The following is a 15,281-nucleotide window of genomic DNA, read 5'->3' on the forward strand; positions in this document are numbered from 1 at the left end:
GGGGCTCGAGTTCGTGGATGTCGGGGTGGCGAGTCTGGGAAGTTGTTTGGATGACCGAGTCTCAGATGAGCATCACTGCAGTGGTGCTAGCGGCGCCTCTTGGTCATGTGGATGTCGAGTTGTGCTGTGGCGGTTGATTTTGGTGAGGTTGCCGCTTATGTTGGTGGCCAGATCTTGATGCAGATCTGCGGTCATGGAACTGTCGTCGTGGGTCCCTTGGCATGGTGGACCCGGTGTCTTGAGTCCATTTGGGTGACGATGTCCTCCTATCATTTGTCGAGGGACGACACCCACCTCTCGTCTCAGTGCTCGACATCACGTTTGACCGTTTCATTTACACGTGACATTGTTCGTTTCTCGGTTCTTTCTTCTAGCCGGTAGGACTGACTTTCCTCAGTCTGAGCCAGAGGGCAAAGGATCCTTTTCGGCAACAGTTTCGTGGAGCTATTGTGATGTAATTTTGTGGTTTATTCCAAGTGGCACATGTTAATGGACTACTGTGGTGTCTCATGGTGGTATGACCTCTCCTATACTTTTGTCTGGCATCTTGCTGCCAACGTCTAGTAGTGCGCTCACAGTGTTTGTTATCGTAGATCATCTTGCTCGTTTGTCGTTAACACTCATAATTGTTAGGGTGTGTGTCTTTATTTGTAAACGGGACGAAAACCTGTGTTTCAGAAGATGATCCACTATATTTTCTCTCCTCGTTGGAATTTTAAAATATATGTTTTGCGACTACCACATGAAGGATGGGACATGAATGTCTTCGTCTGAATTTTTGTTACTTCTTGATAACTAACAAAGAGAGAGTATAGAACGAAAGACAATCGTGTGCTATTCTGGAACCGAGCATGTCATTCCTATACATACATTTGCTTTTCCATGACGAAGCACGGGACGCTTAGCTCGTACAATGTGTAATTGTTTATGTCTTCTAAGTGGTCATGAATTTTATAAACAAGAAAAAAAACGCATTTGCGTGCAAAGAGGAAATGTATCTTTTGGATACTCTAAGAAAGAACAACTTAGGGCCCCTTTGATTCGCAGAATTTTCAGAATGCAGAAATATGAAAAATACAAGATCGAAGTGCCATGTCATATTGAACCCTAGTACTAGATTAATGAACCCAAGGAATTTTGAGTATTTGATGTCGCAAAAAACAAAAAAATATTGTATAAAGAGGCTTGAGTGGATAAAAAAATGCCTCCAAAACAAAGCATTCTACTCCCTCTGTTCCGAATTACTTGTCTTGGATTTGTCTAGATACGGATGTATCTAGGCTCATTTTAATGCTAGATACCTCCGTATCTAGACAAATCTAATACAAGTAATTCGGAACGGAGGGAGTAGAAAATTAGTACAAGGATACAAACCCTGCAAAATTCGCATGAAGCTCCTTTGAATCAAAAAAAAAAAAACTCGTATGTGCATTTTTACATCCCACCCACGGATCCACTACACAGCACACCTCACCCCAGCCAATCACGTCACGCCGACCCCCACCCCACGGATCGCCCCCCACGATCCGCGTGCTCACCCCGAAACCCGATCGCAACCGTCCATTCCCCTCCGATCCAACGCCCCAAACTTCGTCTCCCTCCTCCAGCCGCGCCTTCTTCCCCCAAAATTTTCCAGACCCCCGCCCACCCCTCCCCCCCATCTATTTAAACCCGCGCCTCACCACCAGACCACACCACAGCTCAAATCCCACGCAGGCGAAGCACCCACTCAAACCCTAGCCTCCTCCCCACTCCATCTCCGATGGCCCGCACGAAGCAGACGGCGCGCAAGTCCACCGGCGGCAAGGCGCCGAGGAAGCAGCTGGCGACCAAGGCGGCGCGCAAGTCGGCCCCGGCCACCGGCGGCGTGAAGAAGCCCCACCGCTTCCGCCCGGGCACCGTGGCGCTCCGGGAGATCCGCAAGTACCAGAAGAGCACGGAGCTGCTCATCCGCAAGCTCCCCTTCCAGCGCCTGGTGAGGGAGATAGCGCAGGACTTCAAGACCGACCTCAGGTTCCAGTCCTCCGCCGTCTCCGCCCTGCAGGAGGCCGCCGAGGCGTATCTGGTGGGGCTCTTCGAGGACACCAACCTGTGCGCCATCCACGCCAAGCGCGTCACCATCATGCCCAAGGACATCCAGCTCGCCCGCCGCATCCGTGGGGAGCGCGCCTAGGTTTGGCCGTAGCAGTTCGTGTCTTGCGATCTGGTTGTACTAAGGAAATGTGCTGGGTTTCTCTGTAGTGTTGATAAGCTTTCCAGATGTTCTGACGCTGAAATGAAATGGTAATGAAAAGTTCAGTTATCTTTTGATGCAATTTTGTCCCATGTGTGTTATTTGTTTCTCTTGACCCCTGGTAATTAGATGATTGGAGAGCTCTCATGACTTGAGCTAGGAAACATATGACCTGCTACTTAGATAATTGAAAAACACCACATATGGGGTTGAAGAACGGATGCTGTAACTAAATTTGTCCCTTGGATTTGGTGTCTTGGTTCTGCTCTGTTTATTTTGTTTGTGTTGCCCTTAGATTCAGTTATCTTCTGATGGCAAAGGAAAGTTCAGTTATCTTCTGATGCAATTTCGTCCCCTGCTGCCATTTGTTTTTCTTGATCCCTGGTAATTAGATGATCGATAAACTCATGACTTAGATGACTGGAAATTGAAAAACAATTGACTTAACATCGTCCCTTGATTCGGTGATTCTGTTCTGCTCTGTTATTGTGTTTGTGTTGTTGTAAGATTCAGTGCTCTGTTTCCTATCAGGTGAATTTTGTGCAGTGTACTAGGCCGATTGTCAGTCCATTTTCTACCTGCCACTCTGAGAAGCCAATAGCAGCAGAGCTTGGGGGCAGGGTGAGATGGAGATGGTGTGGATTCCGGTTCTGTTCAAACCATTGCCGAGTGCATATGGCAATGAGAGGAGCACATTGCCTCTGATATCACCAAGGTGAAACTTATATCCATTTTTGTTGGTCCTTGCTGTGCAACAAGTGCTTCTCCGCACTAGCAGTTCAGGCAAATATGGGAATGTTCAGAAACCATTTTTGGTTCATAACTTTACCAGCAATGCATGGATTTGAGTCCCATATATGGATTTTGTCTAGTCAAAGGATCATAATAAGTTGAAGTTATTTCTCTTAATACCATCCAGCTTTCCCTTGCTATATTTGCAATATTACCTTACATGTTGCTACGACTTGTTACCGATAGCGTATGCTGCTAGTGCTGTTTCTATACAAGAGCCAGGGCAAATAAAAAAGAAGCCATTGCATGGGAGTTATGAGCTGAAAAATTATTTGGGGGATTCAACACTGAATAGAGACTTTATATTCTATATATGCTGCTGCCATGTTTGCCTACAGCTTTAGAATTAGATGCATGAAACTTTTCATGTGACCTGGACATGCTGCCATGTCTGATCCAAGCTGTTATATTTTGTGAGGCTTGCTAAAATAGTAAAAGTTTCATTTATGTTTGTTAGTTTGTTTTACAACTATAACACTTGCCAGGTTAAGCTGCAGGATCGAACGGTTCTCAAACTCTGTTGGCATTTTTTGTTGTTAGCATGTATAACTGACTTTGTTTGGCCCAACTTCAGACAAGCTACATGATCCATACTGTCCCCATTTCCTAGATTTTTTTGTGCACTCAACCTCTTGTCTTGTTGCTTCCAGTTTGTTCTATATCTTATCAATTATACATGGGGATTTGGGGAATCAGAGTCTATGCATATTTGTTAGATCAGTAGATTGATATTGCAAATAAAAGTCCCACTTTATTCTGTGATTTTTGGCTGCCTCAGAGAACCATCAACCAACATTCATCCGTGTAATAATTCAGAGCCAACATGATGAGATTGGCAAATTTTTTGAAGAACAGACTGCCTTTGAAGCTACCAGAAGCTGTATGAACCATTGTAAACAGAGGTATGCTTAGTCTTCATGATTTATAGCGTTTCAGGTGAATATGTGCGAAGATACATCGGTTCATTCCCTTATGTGTCAATTGTTCTGCTGTTTTGCCTGCTTTCAGAGGTATGATACTGTAAATGGAGTTGAACCGTGCCCTTGAAAAGGATGCCGAGGGGGGAGATTCAGATGGTATAAATTCACAGTTTACAACTGCTCTTAGAGGTTACCATTCTGATGTGTCGTTATACCTTTTTTCAGCTAAAGGAGTCCCAGATTTTTTGTATCACTGCTATGAAAACAAATGAACCATTGGCTTTCAAATGTAAGTATTGATCTTCAAAGTAAAACAAGTAAATTTCAGAAGAAGCTCAATAACAATTGTTCATTTCTCCGACTCCACCACAAACACTTGGAAAGCTGCCCCCGCACTTTAGCAGAAGAACATGCCACTGTTTTTCACATTGTCCTTGATCTCAGGGAATTACAGCTCACCCGTATCCCCTGGTTTGATATAAAGCCAAGCGCGGGATGCCAAAAGATGGGCGTAGTAGACCGGAGGCACTACAGAAACAGAGGAGGTGCACCTCGCGTACCTGCAACATCAGGTACGGCAGTGAGTTCAATGCTTGAAACTTGATATGCACATATATGATATTGATAGGATGTATTACGTGTAGCATAGATGGTTTGTGAGAGATTGGATAGCATTAGCCGTAAAGCTATTCTCGTCCCACAGAACATGATAACGTACAGGCCGGCTAACTCCCTGGGATATTTGAAGAAATATCAACCAATACATCATAGGTACAAAAATTCAGTGTGAATTTTATTTGTATATAATGAGAATAACCAACCTTAGTGCCAGCATGGCTACACAGGTAAAAATCAAAGTCGGTGGGATGGCATATTTCGTTATCAACCACAGTACCTGAGATGAGATGAACAGTTAACACTGATTTCAAAATTCTGTATTTATGATTAGGGTTAATTTGGTAAGCAAGAACATACCAGGCAATACATTTCCACTTCGGAAAACTGTGCTCCCAGTGCCATAGTTACCAGAAAACAAACGTGTGTGATGACGTCTCTGAACCATAATAATGGTAACTTGTGGATTGTAAATTGGATCGACCGAAGCACATGCCTAAATTTATTGTACAAAAATGTCAAACTCAGCAAAAAAAAATGTAATTTAATTGCACAAACTAATGATTCACCTTTTTAATGGCAGAAAGTTCATGCTCAAGAACCTGATTGAGCTTTTCTTTGCTTACAACATCCCTATAAAAATTACAGAAATATAAAAAACACAATCAAAAGAGCAAAGAAAACATAGCCAAAAATCAAGACCAACACCTGTAAAATATGATCCTCCCAGGTATATGTCCGGTCGCCCTCATGAAAGAAATGAGATGTTCTCTGCATAGTTTATATAGTTGTTTCATGCATGCACATAGACGTATCATGTAATAATGTAATATTCATTTATTTAAGAAGGGTAAGATCATACTTGATCATTCTGCCAGGCATACATCCACTTTTAACAGTCATTTTTGTTAAAGAGACACTGTTCTTGTGGCCGGACTGATCCAGCATACTTGGTGACCTCCGGCCAGTCTTGAGAAGCTACAACCTTCACAAAACATGAAATTGTTGAAGATATTACTTACATAGTCTGGCAACTTGAATGATGTTATATGCCCTTATGGCTGCAATGGAAGGACTATAAGGTCCTTCTCGAGGATGAGGATGGCTAACATCGGCACCAAATATAATAGTTGGTGTGTTACCAACACGTGGGAGATTCCTTTCCACAGCATCAACAAGTACAGTATTTCTTCCCCCCTACCTATAAATCAAAGCAATGTGAAGTACTGCACAACCAGCCTGAAAATGCTAATAGAACACAACATACCTTAGCATTAATTTTAAGGGCAATATTTGCAAGATACCGTGGTTTCATCGGTAAAACATGCTTTGCAAGACAACATTGAGAGACCAGCACAATATCCGTCTCACATATTCTTTTGATATCACCTGAGGAGTGAGGAATGATCAACAATATATTAATTAAATCAGTCAATGTTCAAGCATGTTCTGAAGGAACAAAAAGAGTACCATAAAGAGGGCCATTGTTGCCGGGCAGTATTACAATCAGCAGATCAAGTTCTTTTCCCTGTGGTCTGAGTATCTTCATGACACGTTTATGATGTTTCTTGAGAGCTGATTCTACGTACTTAGGTCTAGCATTCACTACAGGGAGCACAGGGTCACCCCTAAAGTTCTAAAAACAGACGCAAAAAAGTGTATGAGTGCCGTGCAACAAAAAAGGCACTTTCAAAAGGAGTAATCTGACAACACTATTTGGATCACAAAGAAACCTACCATTCCAGAGACTAGGCACATCACAGCCAGTTCATCACAAAAAGCCACAGCAGTAGCACGCATGATGTCTGAAGCGAAGTTAATGCATGTCCAGGTGTTAACTGCTCCTCCATCGACCATTTTCTACAACAAAAACATTACCCATTGCACTGTACCATAATTTTGAAGATACAAATTTCCGGAAAATAAAAATGCCATTGAATTACAAAAATTTATGGAGGGATCAAGAAGAATAACAACTATGTTAATTGGTGAAATGACTTCCATACCTTAGACCGCATATTCCACTTGCCAACTTTCGGCCAGAATACCTTCTCCTTGCCTTGGTCACCAAATTTCAGCTAATACAACAGAAAGCTTGTGAAATATAGAGAAACATATGCAGTCGGTAGATATTGACCGAAGCACACTTACCATAGGAGGAGGTAGCACACGACCCTTAATTATTGTGAGTTTGTTCTCAAAAGTTACACCGAATTCCTTTGCATATGGATCCCCATTGTACGGGTCCGCAAGTACCAGAAGAGCACGGAGCTGCTCATCCGCAAGCTCCCCTTCCAGCGCCTCGTCCGCGAGATCGCGCAGGACTTCAAGACCGACCTCAGGTTCCAGAGCTCCGCCGTCTCCGCTCTGCAGGAGGCCGCCGAGGCGTACCTCGTCGGGCTCTTCGAGGACACCAACCTTTGCGCCATCCACGCCAAGCGCGTCACCATCATGCCCAAGGACATCCAGCTCGTCTGCCGCATCCGAGGGGAGCGCGCTTAGGTTTTCGTCCGCCGCCGGTGAAACTGGGTAGTAGCGGCCCGTGTCTTGTGATCTGATTCTTCTGTAGGTAGTGTTGATATGAGGTGGTCATATGGTCCTATGTAGCCTGATGTTGGAGTGAAATGTCAATGGAAAGTTCAGTTACCATCTGATGTTAATTCTGCCTCCAATGCCACTGTTTGCTGCCTGACTGCTCCGTGATTTTGCAATTGTTTTTCCGTCTTATGTATGATCTGCTGCAGTGTCGGCACTGAACAATGTCTGATGCAGTATCCATGGAATTTGTGATTTTGCCTGTGTGCTCTGTTTATTTTCGATTGGTAGCTGTGTGATTCAGTGTTTTTGCATGTTGTATGTACAGGGATTTGATGGACGCATTTGGGATCTCGGCTCTCTTCAAAGTGATTCTGAATCTTGTTTGGGTTGGTTGATGTGGATTATCTAAAGGCGAAGAGGCGACAGAGGTTAGTTCTCTGTACATTTGGTCGTTACTGCAATCAATTTTAGGATAGCCATCACAGTACCGAGTACCGACTCAATGTCTGCCTAACCACTGCTGCTTGCAGTGCAATTAACATGCTAACTGTGTTGTGTTATCTATAATAGCCACATTTACAGAGTTGGGTTTCTTTCAATGATTTCTTGCAGGTTTAACATGCACAATGCAAGCTCAGGTGGTGTGGTATCTGGTCATGTGAAGTACACCTGCTTCACCAGTGAAGATAATTTGTGTGCGGCGGCAGGGAGTGCTATTCCATCAGGTAAATTTTAGGACAGCTTGGAAACAGCAAGTACTAGACAATTTGCAAGACCAGATAGCATATTCTGCCAGTGCCGTTACAGCTTATTGTGCTGATCCTATACGAGAGCAACGATGAACCTATTTAGCTTCAGGCTATGTCTTGAACGAACTTACTTTGTTGATGTTGAAATTTGAAAGAGTTTATATACATCTTGTCTGCACACTAATTCATTTACAATGTGCGCAAATTAAGAACCGATGCCCGACACCTCCGGAGCATGACCACGTATCCAGGGCTGCCCGGGCCGGCGTATCCCCCACCCAGTGCCCAAAGGTCAGAAGAGGACCCGGCCTATCCGGAGAGAGGAGTCGACTATGAAAGTACCTGCAACGGCGTAATCAAGCTACCGTCAGAGCTCTTAGTGGAACTTCCAACAACCAGATTTTCATGATTGATTCCCAAATGTTCTCCCGCGGAACAATACTGCTAATGGTTCCAGTCCTGGTTCCTAAGCATGAGAGGTCATATATAACAACACACGGCTTACACCCCTAATTGTGACCACCGATCCTAAAGAGGCGTTGAAGGCATCCGAAGATTGTCTACCACCGCCGGTCACCATAAGGCTAGTGCCGCCGTGCCGGCAGCATCCCTCATGCCTGCTACGTCGGCTGCTGCTGCCTCCTCTTAGGGGAAGCCTGTACTGCTGAGGTTCATGGCAGGCTAGCTGCATGGATCCCCTTAATGGCCTCTTTCAATCATGGTTAGTCTCTAATCATCAATACTAAAAGGTGTTATAATGGTGAGATTAAGATCCTATTTATGTGATTATGTCAATCTATAGAAATTATGCAAACAAGGAAAAGTGAGAACAGTTGCGTGGGCCGTCCTGCATCTGCATCCCTTGGAGGAATGGAAATTCGATTGAAGAAAACGATGAGAGGCTGAAGCAGGAGGCACACCTTCAATATCGAACATGATACAAGTAAAAAAAATTCATGGAAACACGCCAGCACATATATGATGTCATGCTTACAATACAAAACAACAATGACAAGGTTCACATGGTCAACATGGAGTCAACCTAGATATTGTTCTTCAATGAACTGACAGAAGAATAAACGAAATAGAAAGATAAATGTGGAGAGCATGAGCTTCCTGTTGAGGGAGAAGGAACGAGAATCAACGAGCAGCTCTGCTGCTATATCCATCAATTGGAGAGATGCCTGCATGCATGGTACTTTCTCTATTTATTGCGTGCTTTTCTGATATTCTGGAGACTTTCAGCTATATCTGTCATCTCTGGCCTTTCCTCGACATTATGGTGTAAGCACTTTCTGGCAATCTCAGCAAGAATTTGCAGAAGCTCAAAGTCCTTCTCTTCTTTGATTTTCATGTCATACATGACATTTGCTCTGTTATCTCTTGTGTATGTGCCAAGGTGATTGAGAACAAAGCTGCAATTATCACCACAATTTGCTTTCTTTCCAGTGATGAGCTCAAAGAGCACAAGACCAAAGCTATAAACGTCACTTTTGTCGGTCAACAGGCCAGTTTCTCGATAGACTGGGTCCATGTAATTGTTGTCACCAATGACCTCTTCGCTGTGCTGTGCATCACCTCTGGCAATTAACCTTGATATTCCAAAATCTGATATTTTTGGTGTATAAGTATCATCCAAAAGTATGTTTGCTGGTTTAACATCACCATGTTGGATGTTGGCAGATGTCTTCGAATGCATATAAGCGAGACCTTCTGCAGATTCCGCAGCAATGACTAAACGTTGATCAATTGTGAGAGGAATTCTGCTTTTATCATAGAGGATGTCTTCAAGGCTACCATTGGAGATAAACTCATATACCAAAATAGGAACATCAACCTCTAAACAGCAACCTATGAGTCTCACGATGTTCTTGTGGATAACTCGTGATTGGACAATGACCTCATTTGTAAACTGGTCCTTCTGTGCTTTAGTGATATTTTTGGACTTCTTCACTGCTATATGTCTATCATCAAGAAACCCCTTGTATACCACACCAAAGGCACCACTTCCAAGGACATGGCTATAGTTTTTTGTGATTCTCTTTAGCTCCGCCTCTCTGAAGATCTTGATATTGTTTATTTTCTCCAGTAAAGGACCACCATTTCTTATGAAAGATTGTCTCATCTTTTTCCTCTCACTCATGAAAAGAACAAACAGCACAAGGACAAAAGCGATAGAAATACCACCTACAACGCCTGCACACGTGCAAAGATAATTTTCATTAGTGTGTACTCCTATATCGAGAAGAAAACAAATCTGAACGGGTCCTCATGCATAATTTAGATATCTAATTCGTTATCATGTTGACTTCAATGATAAAATTAGCGATGTTAAACATGGTAGTGTATGATTATGTGATTTTGTCCTAACCTTTCACTCATGAGCACTAATCTGCAGGTTTAATTTATAGTCTAGAGATATGCACTTCATGTACTCCTGCCGTGACAAGCTTAAGTATATTTTGAAGTTATAAATTAAATCATAGGCGTATATTCCGTTCCTGATTACACTATAATGGTTGATGGAAATCCTGTTTCTAATTTATTGCTTTAATTAACACTGCTTTAATTAGTTTCATGACACAATATTTACTTAACATATCATGTTCTGTTCATAAAGAGTTAACGAAAAGGGTTTCAAGCCCTCGGTTCTTTTCCCTCTCGTGAAAATAGACCTCACACCTAGCATAACGCTGTTGCTCAAATGGGCGTGTGCTTACATATAAATTCAACGTTAACACAGAAACCAGATGGTTAGAATGCATGGTACGTAGCTTACCTACAGCCACCTTAGCTGGTAGCGGGAATTTCTCGGTGCAGGTTCCTGTCTTACCGTCGCCTTTCATCCCGGGCTTGCAAGGACAGTCGTAGCCTCCTAACCTGTCCTTGCAGATCCCGCCACTTGAGCATGGGTACAGAGCTTGGAGCTGAGGATGCCGCTCCCGTAGAACACACTCATCGATGTCTGCACTGCCATCCGTTAAATTAGCTAACTATTAATCAGGTGATCAATTAAAGTACCCCCTCTGTTCACTTTTATAAGGCTTTGAAGACATTTCAGACAATGTGCAAATCAGTCTATTTTTAGTTGTCTGAAATGACTTACAAAAGTGAACGGAGGGAGTAGTAGCATGCATGTCACTGTCACGAACCTTGGCATCCACCAGGAACATAAGGGTTGCCATCGTAGTGCTCCCAACATTTGCAGACATAACCGGTCCTGTTGGTAGCGTCGAGGCACGAGCTGTTGCCGCTGAGACACGCATAGCCCTGGGGTGAGGGCTGGCCTTGCGCAGGGCAAGAACCATTCCCGATGGCAAAGTCGAAAACTTGGGGGACGCCCTTGGGGAATTTGTTGGAGAAGTAGGCCTCGCCGCCGTAGACATCCGCCGAGGAGTAGTTGTACCATCCCTTGTGCACCAGCATTGCTGTGGAGCAGTTGGTGCCGGCCCTCCACCACTCTGTCCTCTTCTTGTCAGCCACCGGCGCTATGAATGGCACGTCATTGGGTAGGGCAGCCTCACAGCAGCCTTGACCTCTGCACGGGCCATCTTTGGCGATTACTCTGGTAGGAAGGGAAGTGCACCTGCTTATTTCGGTTCCAAAGGTGCCATGCATCGAGTCGGAGAGCTCAGCCTCGACGTTCAATCCGACGCCGATGAGAACATTGTGGCTTGCTGAGATGAGAAAAGAAGGAGCGGGGGCATATGTTCGACGACGGACGAAGGAGTGGTGGGTTGAGTTTATTTTGCAGTCGGAGCTCACCATGGCATATGCCCGCACGTAAGCTGAAGAGAGCGAGATGTCCATGAGCTCCATCGGTGTATTAACCAGCCCATCATTCAGTACGAAAGTCTCGTTGCCTTGGTCTGGAGGAGTGTAGAACCCCGTCATACTCTGCTGGAATGCTCCGTACGCGATGAAGGCGCGATGAGGAATGAATGTGTCGTTGCAGGTGACCTCGAAGCCCGGGAGGAAGCAGCCAGGTTTCATGCCAAAGGGGTACGGAATGCTCATGTCCCCGCACTGGCTGGGGCAGTCTGGATGAATTGTGATGGGCGGTTCTTGCTCGGCAATTGCTGCCGCCAGCCTTCCTGCGAGGAGCAGTATCACCATCCACATCTGGGTTGGCGATTCCCATAAAAAACACACACATTATAATTAGCGGAAAAAAGCACAGTGGATTGGCGATTTCTGACATAAAATTCCTGAGCAAAAACTACTTCCACTGTTTATTTGACGAAATGCAGTTGGGCTGCTTTCATTGCCATTAGGAGGAGTAAAGGTTACAGATTAAGTAACCAGTAATAAAACAGAAAGAGGGGATATAGGAAGTGAGAATGGAGGGAGTGTTTCTCGCCCTCAATCAGGCTCTATCGGTCTTTCTACCCGGGCTAGCACATGGCGCCTGCCAGCATCTGTCCATGTCTTAGCTTCATCTTGCAAGATGTTTAAAACTACTTCCACTGTTGGGCCCAGTACGTAGTGCATGTATTTTAGGGCTTTGGTGTATTTTGTTTTGTCCGTCGACATCTAGTAGGTAAATGATACCTAACCTAGTAACTATCAAAGTAGATGATTGTATTCAGAAAGTGCCACGGTAAAATTTTGCTATCATTGACAGCCAGTATGGAAAAAAATGACTTTTCTCTAAAATGGAGAAAAGAGAGTAAATTCCATTTTGCACCATGTATTTGCGACAACTTGGACCATGCATTTAAAATTTAGAATTGTGACCGTTTTAACCACACATCTCCAACTTGATATTCCATATTGTACCACATTTGAAATTCTGAGCCACCTGACAAGACCGGTCAACTTCAAAGAGCTGATTTGGAGGGTATACGTGGCAAATGAAGTGAGTAGAGGCCAGAGGGGTTCAACTCAGGTACAACTTGATTCAAAATTTCAAGTGTGGGTTTCAATGTAGAATATCAAGTTGGAAATGTGGCCCAAAATGTCACAAATTAAAATACACGGTCCAAGTTGCCACAATGTCACAAATACATTAGTCCAAATGTCAAAAGTACTGTTAATCATAAATTTTGCTTGGGCGATATGGAATATGGACAATGCCCAACGACCTAATTCGAGTGTCTTCTTCTCCTGAGTAGGTGCTCCGCAAGTCTGTCTCGCTCATTCTTCAGTTGAAGCACCTGCCAAGAAGAAAAGAGGCTCTGCGGTCCATGATTGCTAAGATCCAGGACTTTTGTGTTTTCTGCTGGGAGGGAGCTGGGTGATGCTAGGCAGGGTGCTGGCTGAGGATTTGGCTGGCAGCGTGATGCTTTAAGCATTATACAACTTGCTCTACGGGTGCACTTAAGTCACGGTACTTGCAAACCGAAAAAACCCGTCATAGAACTTGCATTACGGGTGCAGATAGGTCACACAGGTCACCTGAACCGGCCAGCTGCCCGGTTTTTTCCCTCTAACGGTCAAGCGCGATAAATTTGTTCACAACTTTAAAACTATATGTGATTCGTGACTTTAAAAAAATGTTCGTGAACGATAAATTTGAAAACTATTTGTTCACGACTTTAAAAAAATGCTCGCGAAGGTTTCAAAAAATATATTCGTGATCCGCGACTTTAAAAAAATGTTCGCGAACAATAAATTAAAAATGTTTATTAAAAATATTTGTGATTAGTGACTTTAAAAAAGTGTCCAGGAACGAAAAATTTGAAAATGTTTTTGAATGATAAATTTAAAAATGTTTGTGAATGATTAATTTGAAAACTATTTATTCACGGCATTAAAAAAAGGTCGAGAACGATAAATTTGAAAAATATTTTTGATCCGGGAACATTTTTTTAAAGTTGTGAACATTAAAAAAATTGTGATTCACGACTTTAAAAAAAGTTTGCGAACGATAAATAAAAAAATATTTATGATTCGTGACTTTAAAAAAATTTGAAAATGCTTGCGAACGATAAATTTGAAAATGTGGTGAATGATTAATTTGAAAACTATTTTTCCACGACTTTAAAAAAATTGAGAACGATAAATTTGAAAAATATTTGTGATTCGCGAACATTTTTTTTAAGTTGCGAGCATTTAAAAAAATTGTGATTCGCGACTTTGAAAAAAGTTCGCGAATGTTAAATTAAAAAATATTTATTAAAAATATTTGTGATTCGTGAATTTTAATAAATGTCCACGAATGAAAATTTTGAAAATGTTTGCGAACAATAAATTTGAAAATGTTAATGAACGATTAATTTGAAAAATATTTGTTTCACGAATTTAAAAAATGTTCACGAATGATAAATTTGAAAAATATTTGTGATTTGCGAACATTTTTTTAAGTTGTGAACATTTAAAAAAATGTTTGTGATTCGCGACTTTAAAAAAATGTTCTCGGATGATAAATTAAAAAATATTTATTAAAAATATTTGTGATCCGTGACTTTAAAAAAATATCCAGGAACGACAAATTTGAAATGTGACCTATCTGCACCCGCAACGCAAGTTCTATGACGGGTTTTTCTCGAAAATAGGACAGCTGGCCGGTTCAGATGGCATATGTGACTTATCTGCACCCGCAATACAAGTTCTATGACGGATTTTTTCAGTTTACAAGTACCGTGACTTAAGTGCACCCGCAGCGCAAGTTCTCGGACCGCCAGTGCTATTTACTCAGGTTGCAGCTTTTGGCTAAGTTTCTAGATTATTCTGCTTTCATATCTTGGTGGTGTTTGTTTTGCGCTAGGGAAGGACTCGATCTACCGAGTGTGATTCGGGGCAGGAACTACAACTGAACAGAAAAGAAACGGCGAGGATGCGGAATATTGCAGTTCACTGCTAGGTGCGGAGGACTCGTACCAAAAACGGCGCTTGGATCCCAGTGTTTGAAAAAGAAAGAGACTCAAGAAACAACGACACAAATTGGATGTCAACAGAAACTAAGCAAGCCAAAAGCTTCATATCCGTATATGTGTACCTGTTGATGAGGCGACAACCAGATCTCAAGCTCTTGCAGAAGTCCTCAAGCTCTTAGCAGCTTATGAGAAAACGCTCGGCTCAATCCGCAGGCCTTTTATGCCTACACAGTGGATCTAGCCAGCTGCTCGGACCTTTTCAAATCCTTTTGTTGTCCGCAAGAAAGAAAGAAAGAAAGGACAAGTGCACCAACCACCAAGCAGAGAGCAACAATTACATACTCCAGTAGTACTAGGAGGAGCCGAGGAGTACAGACAAAAAAAAGGACACGACTACTCATTGGTCATTCGTTCTTGGTCCTTAGGAGTTACGACAACCAGTACCTACCACTACCATTATTGTATACTCCTACTTAACTTCTTGATCTGCGTAATAAGAATACAAATTAACAATAGCACATACAGGCTGTCTGTTGTAGTACGTAGTGAAGTTGTTCTTGTGCCCATGGGTTGAGTTGAGCCAGAAGGACCAATTTATATTAATGACTGCATGTGC

The 15,281-nt window shown here is 42.9% G+C and overlaps 3 protein-coding genes and 1 long non-coding RNA gene across 7 annotated transcripts; 2 read left to right on the forward strand and 2 right to left on the reverse strand.

Moving 5' to 3' along the window:
- Positions 1 to 1,678: 1,678 nt before the first annotated feature.
- On the forward strand, positions 1,679 to 2,315 carry LOC123150186 (histone H3.2). The gene has a single exon (XM_044570015.1). The coding sequence runs from the start codon at positions 1,763 to 1,765 to the stop codon at positions 2,171 to 2,173; it is 411 nt and encodes a 136-aa protein (XP_044425950.1). The 5' UTR covers positions 1,679 to 1,762; the 3' UTR covers positions 2,174 to 2,315.
- A 1,988-nt stretch (positions 2,316 to 4,303) lies between these two features.
- On the reverse strand, positions 4,304 to 7,197 carry LOC123150185 (protein argonaute 1C). 4 transcript variants are annotated; one of them, XM_044570012.1, is made up of 11 exons: positions 6,712 to 7,197; positions 6,567 to 6,638; positions 6,298 to 6,420; positions 6,031 to 6,196; positions 5,423 to 5,949; positions 5,269 to 5,331; positions 5,130 to 5,193; positions 4,921 to 5,056; positions 4,767 to 4,840; positions 4,584 to 4,678; positions 4,304 to 4,505 (listed from the first exon to the last, which is right to left on the reverse strand). In XM_044570012.1, exons 5-11 carry the CDS (start codon positions 5,506 to 5,508, stop codon positions 4,394 to 4,396), a joined length of 630 nt encoding a protein of 209 aa, XP_044425947.1. In that variant the 5' UTR covers positions 5,509 to 5,949; positions 6,031 to 6,196; positions 6,298 to 6,420; positions 6,567 to 6,638; positions 6,712 to 7,197; the 3' UTR covers positions 4,304 to 4,393. The 4 variants fall into 4 exon arrangements, with proteins under 4 accessions (XP_044425947.1, XP_044425948.1, XP_044425946.1 ...); XM_044570013.1 differs by having other exon boundaries at positions 5,423 to 5,761; positions 5,828 to 5,949; positions 6,567 to 6,796; XM_044570011.1 differs by having other exon boundaries at positions 6,567 to 6,796.
- LOC123150187 (uncharacterized) lies at positions 4,390 to 8,012 on the forward strand. Its single transcript, XR_006474994.1, has 3 exons — positions 4,390 to 4,517; positions 7,424 to 7,526; positions 7,711 to 8,012. It is a non-coding gene; the product is annotated as an uncharacterized lncRNA (long non-coding RNA).
- Positions 8,013 to 8,822: 810 nt separating this feature from the next.
- LOC123150184 (wall-associated receptor kinase 1) lies at positions 8,823 to 11,966 on the reverse strand. Its single transcript, XM_044570009.1, has 3 exons — positions 11,000 to 11,966; positions 10,627 to 10,812; positions 8,823 to 10,043 (listed from the first exon to the last, which is right to left on the reverse strand). The coding sequence occupies exons 1-3, from the start codon at positions 11,961 to 11,963 to the stop codon at positions 9,052 to 9,054; spliced, it is 2,142 nt and encodes a 713-aa protein (XP_044425944.1). The 5' UTR covers positions 11,964 to 11,966; the 3' UTR covers positions 8,823 to 9,051.
- Between the last annotated feature and the right edge of the window lie 3,315 nt (positions 11,967 to 15,281).

This window comes from Triticum aestivum, chromosome 7A, assembly GCF_018294505.1.
Source record: "Triticum aestivum cultivar Chinese Spring chromosome 7A, IWGSC CS RefSeq v2.1, whole genome shotgun sequence".
NCBI classification, from domain to species: domain Eukaryota; kingdom Viridiplantae; phylum Streptophyta; class Magnoliopsida; order Poales; family Poaceae; genus Triticum; species Triticum aestivum.